Source organism: Podarcis tiliguerta (assembly GCF_965153285.1).
Source record: "Podarcis tiliguerta genome assembly, chromosome: 17".
NCBI classification, from domain to species: Eukaryota; Metazoa; Chordata; class Lepidosauria; order Squamata; family Lacertidae; genus Podarcis; species Podarcis tiliguerta.
In genome coordinates, this window is record NC_139550.1 from 33,425,494 (window position 1) to 33,445,334 (window position 19,841).

At 51.3% G+C, this 19,841-nt stretch overlaps 1 protein-coding gene across 10 annotated transcripts in view; it reads left to right on the forward strand.

The window, feature by feature from the left end:
• Window positions 1-107: 107 nt before the first annotated feature.
• The window catches only part of PODNL1 (podocan like 1), a 26,015-nt gene continuing 6,281 nt past the window's right edge, over window positions 108-19,841 (forward strand). The window contains exons 1-10 of one of the 10 annotated variants that reach the window (XM_083420077.1): window positions 108-223; window positions 4,126-4,244; window positions 5,565-5,702; window positions 12,206-12,454; window positions 13,654-13,747; window positions 14,125-14,189; window positions 16,148-16,257; window positions 17,244-17,400; window positions 18,036-18,151; window positions 18,323-18,980. In XM_083420077.1, the coding sequence (XP_083276203.1) occupies window positions 12,311-12,454; window positions 13,654-13,747; window positions 14,125-14,189; window positions 16,148-16,257; window positions 17,244-17,400; window positions 18,036-18,151; window positions 18,323-18,980 (1,344 nt within the window). In that variant the 5' untranslated portion in view covers window positions 108-223; window positions 4,126-4,244; window positions 5,565-5,702; window positions 12,206-12,310. Of the gene's footprint in view, window positions 224-3,962; window positions 4,245-5,564; window positions 5,703-8,883; window positions 9,270-9,427; window positions 9,558-12,202; window positions 12,455-13,653; window positions 13,748-14,124; window positions 14,190-16,147; window positions 16,258-17,243; window positions 17,401-18,035; window positions 18,152-18,322; window positions 18,981-19,841 lie in introns of those variants that run through there. The other 9 variants (XM_083420076.1, XM_083420079.1, XM_083420080.1 and 6 more) reach the window with 9 other exon arrangements.

Consider the following 19,841-nt stretch of genomic DNA (forward strand, 5'->3'; position numbering starts at 1 on the left):
GAAGCAGCCTCCCCCTCCCCCTCCCAACGAGCGTCCCGTTCGGAGCCCCGCCCATCGCCTTCTCCTCATTGGCCAGCCTCGCGCGCGAGGAATCGCTTGTTCGCCGCGGCGCTCTGGGATTCTTAGGCGCTCCTTTCTCGCTCTCCATTGGCAGCCGCAGCCGCCGATCATCTCCGCTGCCTGCCTCCAAATCCTGCAGCCGCGCGTGCTGAGCTTGCGATTGGTGGGGCCGCTTTTCAGTCTGGGAAATAGCTTTCAGTTGCCGCCGATGAGAAACGATGCGTGCTTTAATGCCCCGCCTTAACGGGGTTCTCAGTCCCGCCCCCAACGTAGAGGAAGCCGATAGGGCAAAATAAAAACGTGCGTGTTGCCCCGGCAACGAGGCTTCGGCCTGCGGTCCTGTCAAGCGAGGACCACAGGGAGCGGGAGGGAGGCTTCCTTACCTAGGCAGGAGTTGATAGAAAGTTGAGGGGGTGCGAGGGTTGACTGAATTCCCCCCTACCAAGACAAGCAAAAACTCCCTGCAAGCGGAAGATGAGCAATAAAAGCACTCAGCTCTCTGGCTAGCTTTCTGCCTGCAGGGACTTTAACCACCAGGGATGGGGGCATTCAATCTAGTTGCAGGAGAGGGAAAAATGGAAGAGAGCTCCATGGCTTCAGCTGACAGGACACACACACACACACCCTTGACATTTGGCTCCCCCATCTCTGAACTGTTTCCATTCAAGCTGGTCAACTATGCAACTTTGAGAATTGATGCATAAGTTTGCTGGTTTCTCCTTTTCCTTATGATGTGAACCTCCTTTCGTCTGTACAGAAAAAAATGGGTGATATTATCATTGTGGTAATTATACAGAGTTGTGCGGAAGTTGCCCCAGGACATTTGGCCTTTTGAACATGTAGTTCTCTTTTTCCCTCCTAGAAGAAAACAATGCAACACACTTGATTTTAAAATTTAAAAATAACATATGACTTTTACTTGCTGTACTTGCTCTTGTCAGATTGAATGTACAAGACAGGCAGGCAATACTTACGGTAAAGGTAAAGGGACCCCTGACCATTAGAGGTCCAGTCGGGACCGACTCTGGGGTTGCGGCGCTCATCTTGATTTATTGGCCGAGGGAGCCGGCATACAGCTTCCGGGTCATAAGCGGCATGACTAAGCCGCTTCTGGCGAACCAGAGCAGCGCACGGAAACTCCGTTTACCTTCCCGCCAGAGTGGTACCTATTTATCTACTTGCACATTGACATGCTTTCAAACTGCTAGGTTGGCAGGGACCGAGCAACGGGAGCTCACCCCGTCGCAGGGATTCGAACCGCCGACCTTCTGATCGACAAGTCCTAGGCTCTGTGGTTTAACCCATAGCACCACCCGCATCCCAATACTTACATTACTGAAGAATATTTACATTAATTTGTACCTGAGACTGATCCGTATTTACTGACTGACTCTGAGGCAGACAGCAGCATAGCACACAACATGCTTGCTGCTCTCACAGTTAAAACTCACACAACAGTTGATAACTAACTTGGGGGGGGGACTGCCTAAGGCAGGGGTCAGCAAACATTTTCAGCAGGGGGTGAGTCCACTGTTCCTCAAACCTTGCGGGGGGTCCGGACTATATTTTTTTGGCGGGGAAATATGAACGAATTCCTATGCCCCACAAATAACCCTAAGATGCATTTTAAATAAAAGGGCACATACTACTCATGTAAAAACGCTGATTCCCGGACTGTCCATGGGCTGGATTGAGAAGGTGATTGGGCCGGATCCGGCCCCCAGGCCTTAGTTTGCCTACCCCTGGCCTAAAGCATATGGCATTACAATATTCTATGCTACAGCATTAACCTTTTAGGATGCACCATTCCCAAAATCATTTCAGTGCTATCATCAAGTAGTATGTTGATCTAGGATTCTACAAGGCTGCACACTTTCTGCCATAGGCGTAGCCAATGGGGGGCAGGGGGCAGCTGTCCCCCTAACTCAATACAAATCTTCAGATGAAGAAAAGTACTTCCAGGGCCAAGAAGACTGTTGAGACATACCAATTTTGGCAGCACAAGTTTGGTGAGGCAGAGTAGTAGATAGATACATAATTTTCAGGAAGTGTCCCTTGCACTTATAAATTGGGTTTTGCTGTAGATGAGAATGAGAGTGAGAATGACTAACTTCTATGGAAAAACTGTCACAGGTGTAAGCAAAGCATACTGTGTGTTCATTTGACACTGTGTGTATGTTTGCATGTGTGACATGATGTCTGACAGAGAATTTGTGCAGCTGGAAAATCTGCTTTTAAAACCCCCTGAAGGGATGCTAAAAAAAGAATTTGAGGAGCACATTGCTAAACAAAAACATGAAGAACACCACCAACAAAAATTCATTTAAATACATTAGTAGCAGGAGATTGGCTAGGGTGGGTGTTGGACCTTTAGATGACAGCAGATAAAAAGGTGTGCTAAAGGATTTTTTTGCATCTGTCTTCACAGCAGAAGATATAGGGCAGATTCCTGGGCCTGAACTTTCACAAGAAGGGAGTCTGAGGAACTGAGGCAAATAGAAGTGACAAGAGATGAAATTCTAGGGCTTCTTGATAAAATGAAAATTGACAAATCAATTGACTCTTCTAGCAACATTTCCCCTTACTTTTTAGGAGGGAAAAAGTGAGTCTTATAGAGCAAAAAATACAGTAATTCTTATATAGCATAAGTACTGTGAGTCACCTCTTAGGTTCAGAATGAGTACAAATCTAAACAGCAACAAAAATGAACCAGAAAGCACGGGCATAGCCGGGATTTTTGTTGTGGTGGCAGAACCTCAGATTTGTTGTTTTTCTCTTTGACATCCTGTGGGAGGGGGTTCCACAGGGCGGGTGCCACTACCAATAAGGCCCTCTGCTTGGTTCCCTGTAACTTGGCTTCTAGCAGCGAGGGAACCGCCAGAAGGCCCTCGGCACTGGACCTCAGTGTCCGGGCAGAACGATGGGGGTGGAGACGCTCCTTCAGGTACAGTGGTACCTCAGGTTACAGTCGCTTCAGGTTACAGACTCCGCTACCCAGAAATATTACCTCAGGTTAAGAACTTTGCTTCAGGATGAGAACAGAAATCGTGCTCCAGTGGCGCGGCGGCACCGGGAGGCCCCATTAGCTAAAGTGGTACTTCAGGTTAAGAACAGTTTCAGGTTAAGAACGGACCTCCGGAAGGAATTAAGTACTTAACCCGAGGTACCATAATATACTGGACTGAGGCTGTTTAGGGCTTTAAAGGTCAGCACCAACACTTTGAATTGTGTTCAGAAACGTACTGGGAGCCAGTGTAGGTCTTTCAAGACCGGTGTTATATGGTTTCGGTGGCCGCTCCCAGTCACCAGTCTAGCTGCCGCATTCTGGATTAGCTGTAGTCCCTAAGAAAACTATACAGTGAACCCACAACTTGAGCTCAATTTACTTAACGCCATTGCAACCTTATGTGGGGTGGAGGGGAATGAATAAATAAATGGAGAGCGGAGAAACCATTTATATGTCCTCCCCCACATGTGCACCCAGCAAGTTTTCCTTGCTTACTGGGCTCTGGGAAGCTTTTATATTGTGGTATACTCAGTGGCGTAGCGTGGGTTGTCAGCACCCGGGGCAAGGCAAGTAATTTGCGCCCCCTAACCCGGGGCAAGGCAAGTAATTTGCACCCCCCCCCGCTGCACTGTCCCTCCCCCAGATAGTCCCTCGCTCTCTCTCCGCACCGCACCGCACGCCTGGCACCCTCCCCTCCACAGTGGGCGGCGACCCGGCGGCTCGGATCGGATTCGCACAGCCAGCACTGCAGTGAGAGAGAGTGAGTGAGCCAGGTAGGGGCAGAGAGCTGCGAGTGCGAGCGCGCGCCCCCCAGATGTTGCGGCCGGTGCAGCCGGCCCCCCCTGCACCCCCCACGCTACGCCACTGGGTATACTTCCTTGCAATCGTCTGATGACAGGTGGTCTAGAAACAAGATCATTGATGACAAGGGAGCACGCCAACCCGGTAATTCTACCCTATGTGCTTTTCACTGAAGTGCATGGCACTGTTTATATCTCAGATTTTGCAAGGGCAGAGTTAAAATGTCCTGTTTTTCTTCCCTTTTTTATTTATCTCAGCACTTCTTGGGCTCTGACTGTGCCTTCATGTCATCCTAACTGGAGATGGAGCCCTGGCTGTGCTGTGTGCCCCAGCCTGGCACAGAACTGAATACGCTGGCAAACATAACAAGGAAGAGGTGAGGGAACCAATAACAAAACAATAAACAAAAAAAGTGTTTATATATCCATCACTTAAGCCAAGCCAGGAAAGGAAGCTATAAATAGTGCTTTCAAGCCAGCTAGTCAGATGTCACTGTTTGGCAGTCTTCAAACAAAGAACTGTGTCCTTTTGCTGCCAAGTTAAGTTCAGCCCTGTAACACTTCTGTTTTTCTCCAACCTAGATAATTTTGCATATCAGATTCTTATGTGTCTGAAAATCTGGTAGGCTGGAAGTATGCAGTCAAGACATTGAGGCAGGCTGTCTGCAGCAACAGAGAAATTGAGTTCCAGGAAAAATGATAAACCCAGAACTAGATTTTGAAACAAATTCTACTGTCTGAAATAAAGCACTAAAACTAAGCACATGTCTTGGGCTCATCCCTGGTTCAAATTAAGCCTTACATGTAGGCCAGATCTGGAAGCTTTTTTTGGCCGAGTGAAGTGAGTCCATGGCTTCACAGAATTCCTCTATCTCATCCCAATGACATATGGGAAACTACAAGTGATCCATTCCAGAGTCACTGAAATATTCCTGGCATCTGCTTTCAGAGCTGTATAAATTTGCATGACAATCAGAAAAACCAGAAGCACCTGCTCTTGTTTACCAACTCTTGCATTGCATAATTCAGGGCTCCCCAAATTGGGGACATGAGAAGCCTGTAGGGACGAGTGATGGGCCGACAAGTATGTTTTTATTAAAACTGCACCATCACAAATCTGAGTAGAATGCCATATTCCTTTTGTGGGCAAAGCAAGTTACTTTATAGTTGGCTTTTTCTGTGGTGGTGGTGCTGCTGCCCCACAATCCAAAATTCACTATATCTGCACATTTGTTAAAGGCACAGATGTTGTCTTTCTAAGGGGATGTTGACTAGAGTGCATACAGCCCTGCTGGATCGGACCACAGTTCCTTCTGCTTTAACATCCTGCTTCCAGCAGTGGCCAGCATCCAGGAAGTCCCCAGTCAGGGCAGGAAGGCAACAGCCCTACCCTTCGCTAATCCCCTAGCATCTAGTGTTCAAATATACGCTGCTGCTAAGCACCTATCATGACTAATACCTGCTGATAAAGCCGCACAAGTTGTCTGCATAAACTTGTCTAGCCTTTTTGTATCTAAGCCTAAGCCAACCCCACATCTCATGGCAGCAAATTGCATAAGTGAATCATAAATTGTGTGAAAAAGTACTTTCTCGTTCCCTTCCTGAATCTACTGCTCATCCATTTCACTGGATGGCCTCATGCCTTAGTGTTATGTCAGACAGATAAATGCCTACTCGACTTCCTGTTTTCGTTGCAGCTGTCTCAATTCCTGAGTTCTCCACTAGAGCCAGTTTTCCTTGAAGATTCAGTGAGTTCAAGTCCCTCTCAATATGTTTTTGGAGACTTCTAGAGAATGGGGAAACAAATGAAGATTACCAGTTGATAGGAATCACAGGTGGGCAGGTTCCTGTTGTGTTCATGCCCAGTGTGCAAGCTTCCCACTGGTATCTAATCAACTACTGCAAGAACAGAATGCTGGACTAGATGGGCCATGGACCTGATCCAGCAGTCTTTGTCTTACGTTCCTATGAAGACCACCTCAGAACCTGCTCCAGTTGGACTTTTCCCCACACCACAGGGTCATCTACAGTCAGGGCTTTACAGCACATGTGAAACATAGTCTCCCCCTCCAATACTTCTCCATGCTGTAGTTTCAATTCCCAGCGACCCCTAACAATACAGGCAGCAACCATTTTGCATGTGTCCAATTGATGGGCAACCACCGACACCTGGGTCCTTTTGGATCTGGAAGAGGGCAGAATGGGAGCATAACAGGGCGAAGTGGACTTATGCGTCGTCCACCAATGCATAGGGGAACCAGGAACGAACCCCCCGTGCAAAATGGTTGCCACCTGTGCTTCAAAGACCACCTCTCCCTACATCTGGACCCTGTGATCATAATCCGAGGCCCTTCTTTGTCTGTCCGCTGCATGAGAGGTCTGGAAGGCAGCAACACAAGAGTGGGCCTTTTCTGCAGTTGCTCGCTATTTGTAGAATGCTCTCCCCAGGAAAGCTTGCTGGCACCTTCATTGCATACCTTTAGGCGCAAAGCAAATACATTTCTCTATAACCAGGCCTTGGGCTGATAACATTCTGTGGCCTTTTAAAAGTGTTTATTATGTATTTTGTGATTTAATTTTGTGTTTTTATGTTGTGAACCACCTTGTGATCTTTGGATGAAGGGTTGTATACAAATTTTATTACTATTAATAATAATAATAATAATAACAGTAAGAATAAAAAAACTACAGTACCCAGAATTCTTTGAGAAGGGAAATGTGCTTTGAATGTGTAAGGAGCCCAGTAGAGAGAGGGAGGCAGGTGAAGACCACCTTGGCAACTATTCCATCTGGACTGTCTCCTTTCAAGACAGACACATTCTACCATTAAATGCCCTGTGGGAAGGATGTCTTTTTATACGTTGCTGTTGTTTATTGTGGTAGTTTAAAAATGTAGTTTAATATAAGCTGCATTTGAAGGAATTGTATCCTGAAAGGCAGGATATAAACAATGGGCTAGTGCAAGGATAATAACAGAAACGAATTTGTTTATATCATGGTCCACATACCCTGTTAAAGCATGTGGGCATCATTGTCATGTGTGTGCAGGAGCCAGGCCCTGTGACCAGGACTGGGGCCTTCCTAAGTTTGTTCTGGAGAGGCAAGGCTCGACCGCAAAGGTGAGGCCAATTGGTAACTCATAGCACCTGGTGGCAAGAGCTGGGAAGGGATATAAGGTCAGCATTTCCCTTCAGCTCTTTGCCCCAGCAACATGTTCCCTGCCTTGCTGTGTTTGGTTCCTTGACTCCTTGTACCCCTGCCTTTGTGATTCCTTGCTCCATGGACCCCTGCCTTTGTGACTCCTTTCTCCTTGATCCTCGGACCCCTGCCTTCGTGATTCCTTGCTTCTGGACCCTTGGCTTCTTGACTCCCAGCTCTCTGACCCTCGGACTCTTGGCTTCCCAACTCCTGGCTTCTGGACTCCCGTTCCTGCTCCCACCCTGCCATCTTGCCCCCGGTCCCGACATCCCCAGCTGGGACTTCGATCGCCCGTGAACCGGACCATGACAATCATCCTGTCCTGTTGATTCCTCCATTTTGTTCAGGGGGAATAAAATCGGGGCATTTTGCGGCTGGACAGAGAATGGAACCCAACTTGCCCTAACTTTGTGACCCTGGAACCAGGTAGTCTTTAAGTGTTTGGCAGTTTCTCTTCCCAAGGTAAAAAGCCGCAGAGGAAGGCTGGTGGCAGCCACTGGATAACAAATTGCAGTCCCAAAAACTGATTGCTGGTGTGTGGGACTGAAGTACAAACATGCAGATAGATATTCCAGAGAAGTGCTGTAAGTGTCCTGGGAGGTGGGCATGTGTGTGGGGGGGGGGAGTCATTTTGAAGGTCAAATGTCTGTCATTCAGATTGCAGCTGATAACTTTGATGTAATATCCTTAACCTTAAAGGTAAAGGGACCCCTGACCATTAGGTCCAGTCATGGCCGACTGGGGTTGTGGTGCTCATCTTGCTTTACTGGCCGAGGGAGCCGGCGTACAGCTTCCGGGTCATGTGGCCAGCATGACTAAGCCACTTCTGGCGAACCAGAGCAGCGCACAGAAACGCCTTTTACCTTCCCGCTGGAGCGGTACATATTTATCTACTTGCACTTTGACGTGCTTTCGAACTGCTAGGTGGGCAGGAGCTGGGACTGAGCAATGGGAGCTCATCCCGTCGTGGGGATTCGAACCGCTGACCTTCTGATTGGCAAGTCCTAGGCAGTGGCGTAGCGTGGGTTGTCAGCACCCGGGGCAAGGCAAGTAATTTGCGCCCCCCCCCCCGCTGCACTGTCCCTCCCCCAGATAGTCCCTCGCTCTCTCTCCGCACCGCACCGCACCGCACGCCTGGCACCCTCCCCTCCACAGTGGGCGGCAACCCGGCAGCTCGGATCGGATTCGCACAGCCAGTGAGAGAGAGTGAGTGAGCCAGGTAGGGGCAGAGAGCTGCGAGTGTGAGCGCCCCCCCCAGATGTTGCGCCCGGTGCGGTCGCCCCCCCCTGCACACTCCACGCTACGCCATTGGTCCTAGGCTCTGTGGTTTAATCCTTAATCTTATCCTGACTTAATTTTTACAGTGCAAGTTTGATATTTGACTCTGTGAGCTTTGCAGGGGCCTTTGCTTGAAACCACAGCAGGGTCCCTCTGAGCATGGTCAGGGGGCACACTGTTCCCTGTGCCAAGTCTCATGTTTTTCTTAGGTGTTCAAGTAAGACCAGCCTTGAAAGTCCTGGGAGAGCGCGGGGTGCCGCTGCTGACAGGTTAACTGGAGGAGATACAGGACTAAGGTGGGCGCGCTGGAGAAAGATATGGAGAAAGCAGTCAGTCCGCGGGCGCGGCGCAATTGATCAGTGGCGTAGCGTGGGGGGTGCAGGGGGGGCCGGCCGCACCGGCCGCAACATCTGGGGGAGGGGGCGCGCTCGCACTCGCAGCTCTCTGCCCCTACCTGGTTAGGGGGCGCAAATTACTTGCCTTGCCCCGGGTGCTGACAACCCACGCTACGCCACTGCAATTGATCGGCCCCTGGAGCGTTGCGCCTCGCTGGCATTTCACCCACCTCTCTCCGCGGAGGCAGCGTTATGCAATAGCTCGTCTTAACTTTGATCGGATGGAAAACAAGGAGACGCAACAATTCTTTCTCTCCCCCCCCCCCTTCCGCCCCACTCCCACGCAGAAACAGCGGCGACAGGTCCGTCCCGGTTGCCTTTGGGGAAGAAAGGGGAGGGCTTTCCCCCGGCTCCTTCCCCTTGCGCTCCTTGGGCTCCTCCGCAGCAAGAGGTTGGTTTCAGAAGGGAAAGGAAGGCGAGCGAGCGAGCCAGCGGGGAGGGCAAGGGGTGCCGCCCCGCGCGGCTCTGGATCCCATTCGCGACCCGCGGCATCCTCCCGCGGAGAGGCGCCTCCAACCGAGCAGGGCGATGGTGAGCGAGCGAGGACCCGGGCGCCGCTTCCCCCCGCGTGGCGCCCCGGAGCGCGCCGGCAGGGGGCGACGCGGAGGGGCCGAGGGGCGGGGAGGTCCCCAGGCGGGCGCGGGGGGAGTTGCCCCTTTCGCGTGGGAGGCGCCCGGGATGCCGGGGAGCTAAGACCCGTGTCGCGCGGGGTCGGAAAGGTCGTGTGCATGCTGCGCCTGGGGGCAAAGGGGCCACCGCGCGGGTTAACGGTTGTGCAGCCCGAAACCTAGGGTTATTCAGCATTAATGGATGCTGCAGGTATGCTTTCTGTTTGGGTTTGACTAGGAGGGGAAATCGTTGTCTCCTGCGTCTTTAACAACCGCACAGCAGGCAGGTTGGGGTGGTGGTTGTTATGATAATGATGCTTTACATGTGCAGCTCTTTCTGTCGTGGAGATGAGAGTTCCTAATATTATGATTATTATTCCTGCATGATAGGAAGTGTGTGGCGCGGGAAGAAGGGTAAGGAGGAGAAACGTCCTTCCAAATATTGTTTCTTCTTTTTTTCTGAATACAAAAGCGAAAGCTAACAAGCAGACAAGACTCCTTGGCTCAGAACCAAGGGCTTCTAGCTTCTGTCTCTTCTGTTTGACAGACTGGTGTCCGGTGGTAAGGAGACAAGGACTGGTTGTTTCCTGCTTTGAGCAGGCTTCTATGGTTCCCAAGATCGGTTTACAGACATGCTGGAAAGAATTCCCAAAGGAGCTGAACGCAAACCCAGGCGCACTTTGCCAATGGCATCATCCCTTGTCCTTGGGGCAAACTGGCCTCCTGACCTTCCAGCTGGCCAGAGATACCAGATTGCCCCCGGAATGGTATTGGGTCCCTCCAGTATTGGCCACAGGGATACAATCAGTGCAGTTTCAAGGTCCATTTCCCCTCCCCTCCTTCTGGCCTGTTTGGGGATGATTCCCTAAAATCCATTCTCCTTGGTTTAGTATACAGTGGTACCTCAGATTAAGAATTTAATTCGTTCTGGAGGTCTGTTCTTAACCTGAAACTGTCCTTAACCTGAAGCACCACTTTAGCTAATGGGGCCTCCCGCTGCACCGCCGCTGCACAATTTCTGTTCTCATCCTGAAGCAAAGTGCTTAATCTGAAGCACTATTTCTGGTTTAGAGAAGTCTGTAACCTGAAGCGTATGTAAACCGAGGTACCACTGTATTCTTATAGCACCTTGGAAAGTCACTGTATTCCTGTGGCAATATGTTTCAAAAATTTTTAGTTGGCATTATCTATGTGGAGGGAAGTATACCAAGCAGAGATGGTTAAAAACATGAGTCCTGCTGGATCGGGCAGAAAGGCTAGTCTAGGCCAGCATATACCTATGGGAAGCAGGACCTGAATGCAACAGTGTTCTCTTGCTTGGGATGCCCAGCAATTGGCGTTCAGAGGCACACTGCCTCTTGAGACTACTTGCAGCCTTTCTCAACATCAGTGGCGTAGTGTGGGTTGTCAGCACCCGGGGCAAGTAATTTGTGCCCCCTAACCCGGGGCAAGGCAAGTAATTTGCGCCCCCCCCCCGCTGCACTGTCCCTCCCCCAGATAGTCCCTTGCTCTCTCTCCGCACCGCACCGCATGCCTGGCACCCTCCCCTCCACAGTGGGCGGCGACCCGGCGACTCGGATCGGATTCGCACAGTGAGAGAGAGTGAGTGAGCCAGGTAGGGGCAGAGAGCTGCGAGTGCGAGCGCGCCCCCCCAGATGTTGCGCCCGGTGCGGCCAGCCCCCTGCACCCCCCACGCTACGCCACTGCTCAACATGGGGGTCCCCAGATGTTGTTGAACTACAACTCCCATCACCCCTAGCTAGCAAGGCCAGAGCTCAGGGATGATGGGAGCTGTAGTCCAACAACATCTGGGGACCCACAGGTTGAGAACCACTGCTACTTGCTTCTGAAAGCAGCTGCTCTGTACAACCTCAGAAGTGCAAGCCCAGGGCTCTCTCCAGAGGAAGAGAGTCTTCTGGGCCACAACTCTCAGATTAAGGGGCTGCCGAAAATATTACCAGCCCATGTGACTGGTTGTGCTATCAAGCGCTCATTAATGCCACAGATTAGGGGTGGAGGTGGATTGCCGGGCAGCTCTGCTTTCTGATGGGCAATCCTGAACCCATTTCAGGACCACAAAGCTCAGCTCCCATTCATTTTAATGGGGCTGTGCATTGACTTAACTGATGGGAAACGATGACGTATGGATTCTTCCACTTCTTGGGCCCGTCCTGAATGGGGCATGCTGGGACGAGAGTGGGGAAGTGATTTAAAGGATCTAGGCAACCTCAGGCCAGAGGAACCCTTTGAATGCTCCCAGTCATCCATCCTCCCTGCCGCTCCCCCCCCCCTCGCCGCTCCCCCCCCCATGCACAATTCCACATCCCGTTCCTCAGCTCCAGCTCTCAGGCTTGTTAGGCTCAAACTGTTCACAGTTTTCTTCCCCCAATAAATGCTGGCCCAATAAAGCCACTGGTTTGCACGGCAGTGTGTGAGTAGGCACCCCACCTTCACTAGTCAGCAACCGTTTACGAGCCCACACACATCTTTGACACCCTTCCCCATGCACAGGAACTCTACCCAAACATTTACAACACAGGCTGCCCTGTTTTATTTCATTTTGCCACCATGCCGTGCTTCTCCCATCTCCCATGCAGCACGCTCATTCGCCTAGCTCCCCGCTGGAAGAGACAAGCACCCCCTTGTGCCTTCCATCTCCCCCCTCCAAATAAATGAGGCGTTTCCATACTTTTAAGGGGCTCTGTCTGCATTTCAAGTGGGGATCATGGGGGTGGGGAGAGAAGGGGGGGCTTCCTGGCCTACCTGGTGAAGCAGACAGGGGAAGCATTGAGAGAAAAGCATGCGCAGGGTGGTTGTATAGAGCTCCTATTGACTAGCCCTGACCTCTGCCCCCAGCAGCTGGGCAGTGGCCGTCTTCTACTATTCCTGCTGGCGAGCATCCCTTGCAGCTTCCTGCTCGACAGCCTTGATGACGACGAACTGCTGCTGGCGACATCCCAGCCCATGGGAGGCATCCCAGCCCAGAACGTGCCTGGCTGCCCAGCCAACTGCACCTGCCCAGCAGAAGAGACAGTGGACTGTGGTGGCCTTGACCTGCACATCTTCCCCAGCAATATCTCTGCAGGCATCCAGCATCTTTCACTGCAGGTGGTGGAGGGGATCCTGGGCAGAAGCGGAGGGTGGCCTTGTTGGGTGGGAGTATGTCAGGGGCTGGCAGGATGTTGAGGACTGTGCACTGGGGGGAAGAGGGGCTGGAGTCTGACTCGAGAGATGAGGGCAGTGGGTTGTGGGGGCTTGTACAAGCCAGGAGGCAAGAATCCAAGGTAGGGGGAGCTTCAGAGCTGGAGGAAGAGGAGGCAGGCAAGGCAAGGGAAGGGAAGGGGTGGGTGCTTCCCTACCCTCTCCTGCACCACTGTCTCCCAGAACCAGGAGAGTACTGAAGCGGGAAGAGCAAAGGCAGCTTTCACACAGGCATAGTCTCCAGTTGCATGTGTGCAGCCTGTCAGTGGAAGGTAAATAAATGGGTGGAGGGGGAGCAGTCCCTAGTTGCTGCAACTGCTCCATAGAGTGTGGGCCTGGGAATAGCTGCTAGACACTAGATTGCTGTATCCAGAGCTGTAGAAGCAACAGCAAGTGTTATCTTTGACAATAAAGAGTTACTGTATTTTTCGCTCCATAAGACGCACCAGACCATAAGGCGCACCTAGTTTTGGGAGGAGGAAAACAAGAAAAAAATTATTCTGAATCCCAGAAGCCAGAACAGCAAGAGGGATCTGGCTTCTGGGATAACCGCGCCAAGCCTCTTCAGGGCAGCGGGATTAAGGCTTCCCCTGCCCGAAGAGGCTGCGCATGGCTAAGGCAGAAGCCAAGACAGGCGCATCGCTGAAGGGGCGCTGCACAGTTCTTCCTCTCTGAGAGGGAGAACTGTGCAGCGCCCCTTCAGCGAAGCTAGAGAAGGAACAGAAGGAGACCCTTCTGTTCCTCCTCTGGCTTCGCAGGACAGGTGCTGCGCAGAGAGTGAGAGCTGCGCAGTGCTCCTTCATCAAAGCGGGAGGAGGAACAGAAAGGTCTCCTTCTGTTCCTTCTCTAGCTTCGCTGAAGGGGCGCTGCACAGCTCTACCTCTCTGTGCAGCGCCATTTGCTGCATAAGACGCACTCACATTTCCCCTTACTTTTTAGGAGGGAAAAAGTGCGTCTTATGGAGCGGAAAATACGGTAACTTTCTTCAATGGGCTTTCTTTTGCCTAGGAAGTATGGAACTGCAGGAGATCAGGAGCCACCCAGATCAGAGTCCATGTGAATGCCTTGCCACTCATTCTCACCACCTGCTGGTTTTCTTTCTGCAGAACAACCAGTTGCAGGAGCTGCCCTACAATGAGGTGTCCCGACTGGCTGGCCTGAGAACCCTCAATCTACACAACAACCACATCACCTCTGAAGGTGAGCAGACCCAAGGGAGCAGGCATTTTGAAGGATTGTCAGCTTTTCAGGGGACCCTCAGCCCCTCCCTCCAATACATGAATACTTGTCTCCTAATTGACTAAAGATGCTTGTTCCCTTGAGAAGTGGATGGGTTGATTGTTGTAAGGAAACGGTTCATGCTCAGTCTTTGGCCCTTCCATCCCTTGGAGTTGTGGTGCTCCAAATGAAGGAGCTGTTAATTAGCAACCCCCTTCAGATCCAGAGCTGGCTGCACGTGAACCAGCAAGAGATCGCAAGACCATCACTGCTGCTGCTTGGGCATATATCTTGTGGGTAGAGTCGGTAGAGGGCATGAATCCCAAATCTGCCTTTTTCTGATGTGTCCCATTTTAAAGGTCTCCCAGATGAAGCCTTTGAGTCCCTGCAATCGCTTCAGTACATCTACCTGGCCAACAATAAGGTGAGTTGTGTTTTAGGAAGGGCTTGATCTTCATAGCCACTGAATTCTGTTGCTGGTAGGATTCACTAAAGGATGGGTAGGCAAGGTGTTGCACCCCATACGTTGCTGAACTTCGGTTCCCATCATTCCTGGCTGGGACTGATGGGAGCTGGAGTCCCATAACATCTACGTGGAAAGATCGGGAGGTTTCCCATCTGTGATACAGTCCAGCGTTATTTGCAAGAATCTCAGCCACCAGCAGGCACTTGCCTTCTGCACATCTTTTTCAGAATGCTTCCATCTTTGTTGGATATGTATCTGAGATGCTTCAAGATATTGTGAGAGGGAGCAAAAACACATTAGTAAATTCCAGAGGGGCAGCCAAAAAATACATGCCTAGATATAGAGAAAAAGGGTCACAGAATGCAAGACGACATCTTTGACGTTTCTGTGCAAAGCTCCAATATATTCAAAGTAAGAACAGTGATCATTCAAAGCAGGTGTAATTGGGGATAATTGATTGCATTTTTATCTTGCCCTCCATGAACTCGGAGCAGCTTCCAAGATTCACCCTCCAGGAATGCACAAAGTCCTTATGGAAGGTTGTTTTGAGATACGTGCGGTCGGTGCTGTAAGAGAAGTTCTGTGCATGAACAATTCAATATATTGTCTTGTAGGTTCACTGAAACAGTTAGGAGACCATGTGAAGATAATCATGTTATGACTCTTCATTATTCAGTGTGTGTATTATATTATAATTAAAAAGGTAAAGGTACCCCTGCCCGTACGGGCCAGTCTTGACAGACTCTAGGGTTGTGCGCCCATCTCACTCAAAGAGGCCAAGGGCCAGCGCTGTCCGAAGACACTTCCGGGTCATGTGGCCAGCATGACATCGCTGCTCTGGCGAGCCAGAGCCGCACACGGAAACGCCGTTTACCTTCCCGCTAGTAAGCGGTCCCTATTTATCTACTTGCACCCAGGGGTGCTTTCGAACTGCTAGGTTGGCAGGCGCTGGGACCGAACAGCGGGAGCGCACCCCGCCACGGGGATTCGAATCACCGACCTTTCGATCGGCAAGCCCTAGGCACTGAGGCTTTAACCCACAGCGCCACCCGCATCCCATTAATTTTAATTAATTAAAATCCTATACCACCCTTCAGAGGATCACAGGACAGTTTACAATATAAAAAACAATGTGCATATATGTTTGTTTGCACATCCCATTCTACCACCTTACAAGATAAGTTAGGCTGGATGCCCCTCACATGGCTGGGGAGGGGATTGAATCTGTCCACGCAAAAGTGAATTCCATTGAGAGGGAATAATGGGAACCATTCACTTCCATGGAAAGGAAGCAAAGGGGGGCACTCAAGGATAGCACTGAGGTGCTTATCATGCTTGGTATCCCAGCACCTTTGGGAATCAAGCCTGCTCCTGTTTGCGTAGCCCCATCCTGTTTCTTGTTCACTCCAGAGCAAGGTTTCCCAAACTTGAATCTCCAGGTGTTTTGGGACTACAATTCCCATCATCCCTGACCACTGGCCCTGCTAGCAAGGGATGATGGGAGCTGTAGTCCAAAAACAGCTGGAGACTCACGTTTGGGAAACCTTGCTCTAGAGGGTATTGGAATGTTGAGAAACAGCTTCTGTATGTGGGAAGCTTGTTCTTGCTATGGCACACAGTTCTAAAACGTGGTTTTGCATTTTCTCCTTGAGTCTTCCACGGAGCAGGCAAGCAGGCTGCATGTTTTACCACCACTTTGAAATCTGAAAGGACCTTTCTGCTGATGTGTGGCTGGGTCTGGCCGGCCAGTTCTTAGGCTGCTATGTTTCTGGCTGCTTCCCCTCTGAACAGGCTGTGGGTGGGTGTGGATGTAGGAAGCTGGACTCAGTTCAACATCTTTCTGCATCTCAGGGTGGATGACCCTTGCGGTCCCTTCCGCCTTTTATTATTTTGTGAATCTATGTGTTTATTTCCAGCTTTCGGTGGCGCCGCAGCTCCTACCCAGCACTCTGCGGATCGTGGACCTTGCAGCAAACCACCTGACTCGTGTCTACCCATTTACCTTTGGGCATAAACCTGGCCTCAGGTAAAAGTGGGACAGAGGACTGGTACACATTCCAACATAAGCAAGAGTGTTGGCAGACACCCTTTGGCATGATATTGCTTATTACAGGGATCCCAGTAAGAGAGAAAGTTATACTGTACTTTACTTTCTGAAAATCAGAGACAGCTAGAAGCAACACCCTCTGCTCAAGAGGCTTGCTGAGGTTATGAAATGAGGAAGAAAGGCACTCTGCATCTGCTCAGAGGCACCCTCTACTGCTCTCCTTACATCAGGTTACTTATTTCTCACTTGCATCAAAGTGAGTGGCAGCAGGGTGACCTATGGGGTTCCCCATGGGGTTCCCCCAGGGAGGAAAAGAGCTTGGAGAGAGCACACAAATGCTTGGCAGGGAAAGGGTGAAGCAGCTATCCTCTCCCTTGTCCCCCCCCCCAGACCCCAATCTAGCCTGAAAGCCACAAACAGCTGCCTTATATCAAAATAAAATTGGAGGTGGGAGGGTTCTTAGGGAATTCTTAGATGCAGGTATACATATGAAGAATGTGTTGTGTGAATCAGGCTTGACCCATTATAGAGGCCAAGGATTGCAGCAAGACTTTGCTTTAGGAAAAGAAGATGCTCTTCCTTTAGGATCACCAGCCCAGTGTCAAGCTCAGGGGATAGTGTTAAGTTGTGGGTGAACATAACAGACGACACAGCGATTCTTCAGACAGCTCTTGTTTATTCACAGGCCAGAACAGAACTGAACTGAAGGGTTCAGTCAGCCTGCTTATATAGAGCTCCAGTACAACGTAACTGTAACAATTTTCTAAAACTATCCAATCACTGAACGTCACTTTCGACCCCTTATTTGCATAACTATCTACAGTATCCCCCTGCTGGCCCAGGGTGAGAACTTCAGTACATAACAGATAGCATTTAGATCCAGGATGGGGTGCTGCCCCTAGGACTCAATGAGGCCAGCCCACGAGGTGGCACTGCTAACCTGTCCCTTACCTTTCCCCCCACAGGTCTGTTTATATGCACAACAACCAGCTGAACAACACAGGTCTGCCCTTTGATGCCTTCAACGGCTCCGATGCCGTGAGCACCCTCATCCTCTCCAGCAACCTGCTCACTTACGTGCCCCAGAACCTGCCCCGTGCCATCGTCCGCCTCCACTTACAGGTTGGCAGCCGAGATTTCCCACCTGGATGGTATAGAAGCAGAGGCTTGCTTCAGGGAGTCAAGAGAACAGAGCCCATCCATGAACTGGGGAGCTGAGGGAGAGAAGGGGAATCAGGAGCCCCAGATTTTAGGTCAAGGAGGATGGGGCCCAGCAGTTAAGACAGGAAAGTTGGAGTACTAAACCAGAGCCTTTGTTCTCCTGACTCTTCAGCGCCAAGCCCCACCAGTTGTGGAATTGGATTGTTTTATGCTCATTTAGAACATTTTCAAAGACACTTGCTCTTAATCTCACAGGTGTTTAGTGAAAAACAAATCCCACTTAGTTCAGTGGCATTTACTCACATTTACTCTACCGCTGGCCTGCCCCCAAATAGTTGGTTTTTAGTTTTACTCAATAGGGTGGGTGGGTGTGGGTGTTTTACTTCCCTACAAAACAAAAACAAAACTCTAACAATAAATCTCACACACAACTCCCTACAAATAGAAAAGGGCAAATCTTTGCTCCCTGACACAATGGAAAGATAATATCTAAAAAATATATCCTCTCTTAGCATCTATTCACATCCCAACGCCTAGGCTGGTGGGGTGGGAGCAGTGGAGGGGATTGTCCTTAACCACTAGGCTCCACTTTGCAGAACAACCGCATCTCCCGCATCCCAAAAGGGGCCTTGAGCAGCCAGTGGCGCCTCCGGGAGCTCTACCTGCAGAACAACAACCTGTCCAATGATGGCCTTGACCCCTCCACCTTCAGGTGACTGCTTTGTTTTGTTTTTAATGGGGCTCCCTTGGTGGGTATGAGTGGCGAAGCCAAGAGCCAGGGCTGCTGGGTTTCCCGTGGCCAGCTCAGGGGAACTGGAAGACCACAGGAGAGCGGATGCTGCTTTGGCGGGTCTCCTAATCTTCAGCTCTTGCTTCTCTACAGCCGGCTGAAGAGCCTGGAGTACTTGGATCTTTCCAACAACAACCTGACGCAGGTGCCTGCCGGCCTCCCCCCAAACATTGCAATCCTGCACCTGGGCCGGAACCACCTGAGCCACCTGCCCCCTGAGCGCCTGAGCCGGGTGCGGGGTCTCCAGTACCTCCTGCTGCAGAGCAACGCCCTGACCGCCTCGGGAGTCCACCCCGAGGCCTTTGCCCGCCTTCGTTCCCTCCACACGCTGCACATGTACAACAACCGGCTGGAGCATGTCCCGCCCGGACTTCCGCGCAGGGTCCGTTCCCTCATGCTGCTGCACAACCAGATTGCGCACATTGGGCTGCAGGACTTTGCGGCCACCTACGCCTTGGTCGAGCTCAATCTCAGCTACAACCATCTCTACAGTGCCCACATCCATCGCCTGGCCTTCCGCAAACTGAGGCGCCTGGAGACCCTGGACATTTCGGGCAACCAGCTCACGCTCCTGCCGGCGGGGCTCCCCTCCAGCCTTCAGGTCCTCAATCTTCAGAAGAACCAGCTCAACTCCCTTTCTCCAGAGCGGCTGGTCAACCTCACGATGCTCAAGGAGCTACACCTGGCCCACAACCGCCTGCAGATCAGCAGCATCTACCCAGGCACTTGGCAAGAGCTGCATGGACTCAAGGTGAGGCTGCCGGCAGGCAGGTGCCCTTCTGTGAGCTCCAGTGGCTCAGAAGCTGGTTTTAGGACAGCAATAACACAACTAAGGCTCCACAGTAAAACAGTCTCTGGGCTGGATCTTTTCCTAATCTGGGCATGGGGAGATCTGCATGGAAACCAGGAGCCATCCTGGGAAAAGCGGGAACAAGTGTAAGGCAGGGCCTTTGTCCTTAGCTACTAAGGAAAGCATATTTTTCTCCTCCTATGCTGCCTAGAATTTGGGGGTCACCTAAAGAAGTTGAGCGGGACACGGGTGGCGCTGTGGGTAAAACCTCAGCACCTAGGACTTGCTGATCGCATGGTCGGCGGTTTGAATCCCCGCGGCGGGGTGCGCTCCCGTCGTTCGGTCCCAGCGCCTGCCAACCTAGCAGTTCGAAAGCACTCCCGGGTGCAAGTAGATAAATAGGGACCGCTTACCAGTGGGAAGGTAAACAGCGTTCCGTGTGCTGCGCTGGCTCTCCAGATGCAGCTTGTCACGCTGGCCACGTGACCCGGAAGTGTCTGTGGACAGCGCTGGCTCCCGGCCTATAGAGTGAGATGAGCGCACAACCCTAGAGTCTGTCAAGACTGGCCCGTACGGGCAGGGGTACCTTTACCTTTAAAGAAGTTGAAAGGGACGCAGATGGCGCCATGGGTTAAACCACAGAGCCTAGGACTTGCCAATCAGGAGGTCGGCAGTTCGAATCCCCGCGACAGGGTGAGCGCCCGTTGCTCGGGCCCTGCTCCTGCCAACCTAGCAGTTCGAAAGCATGTCAAAGTGCAAGTAGATAAATAGGTACTGCTCCGGCGGGAAGGTAAACGGCATTTCCGTGCGCTGCTCTGGTTC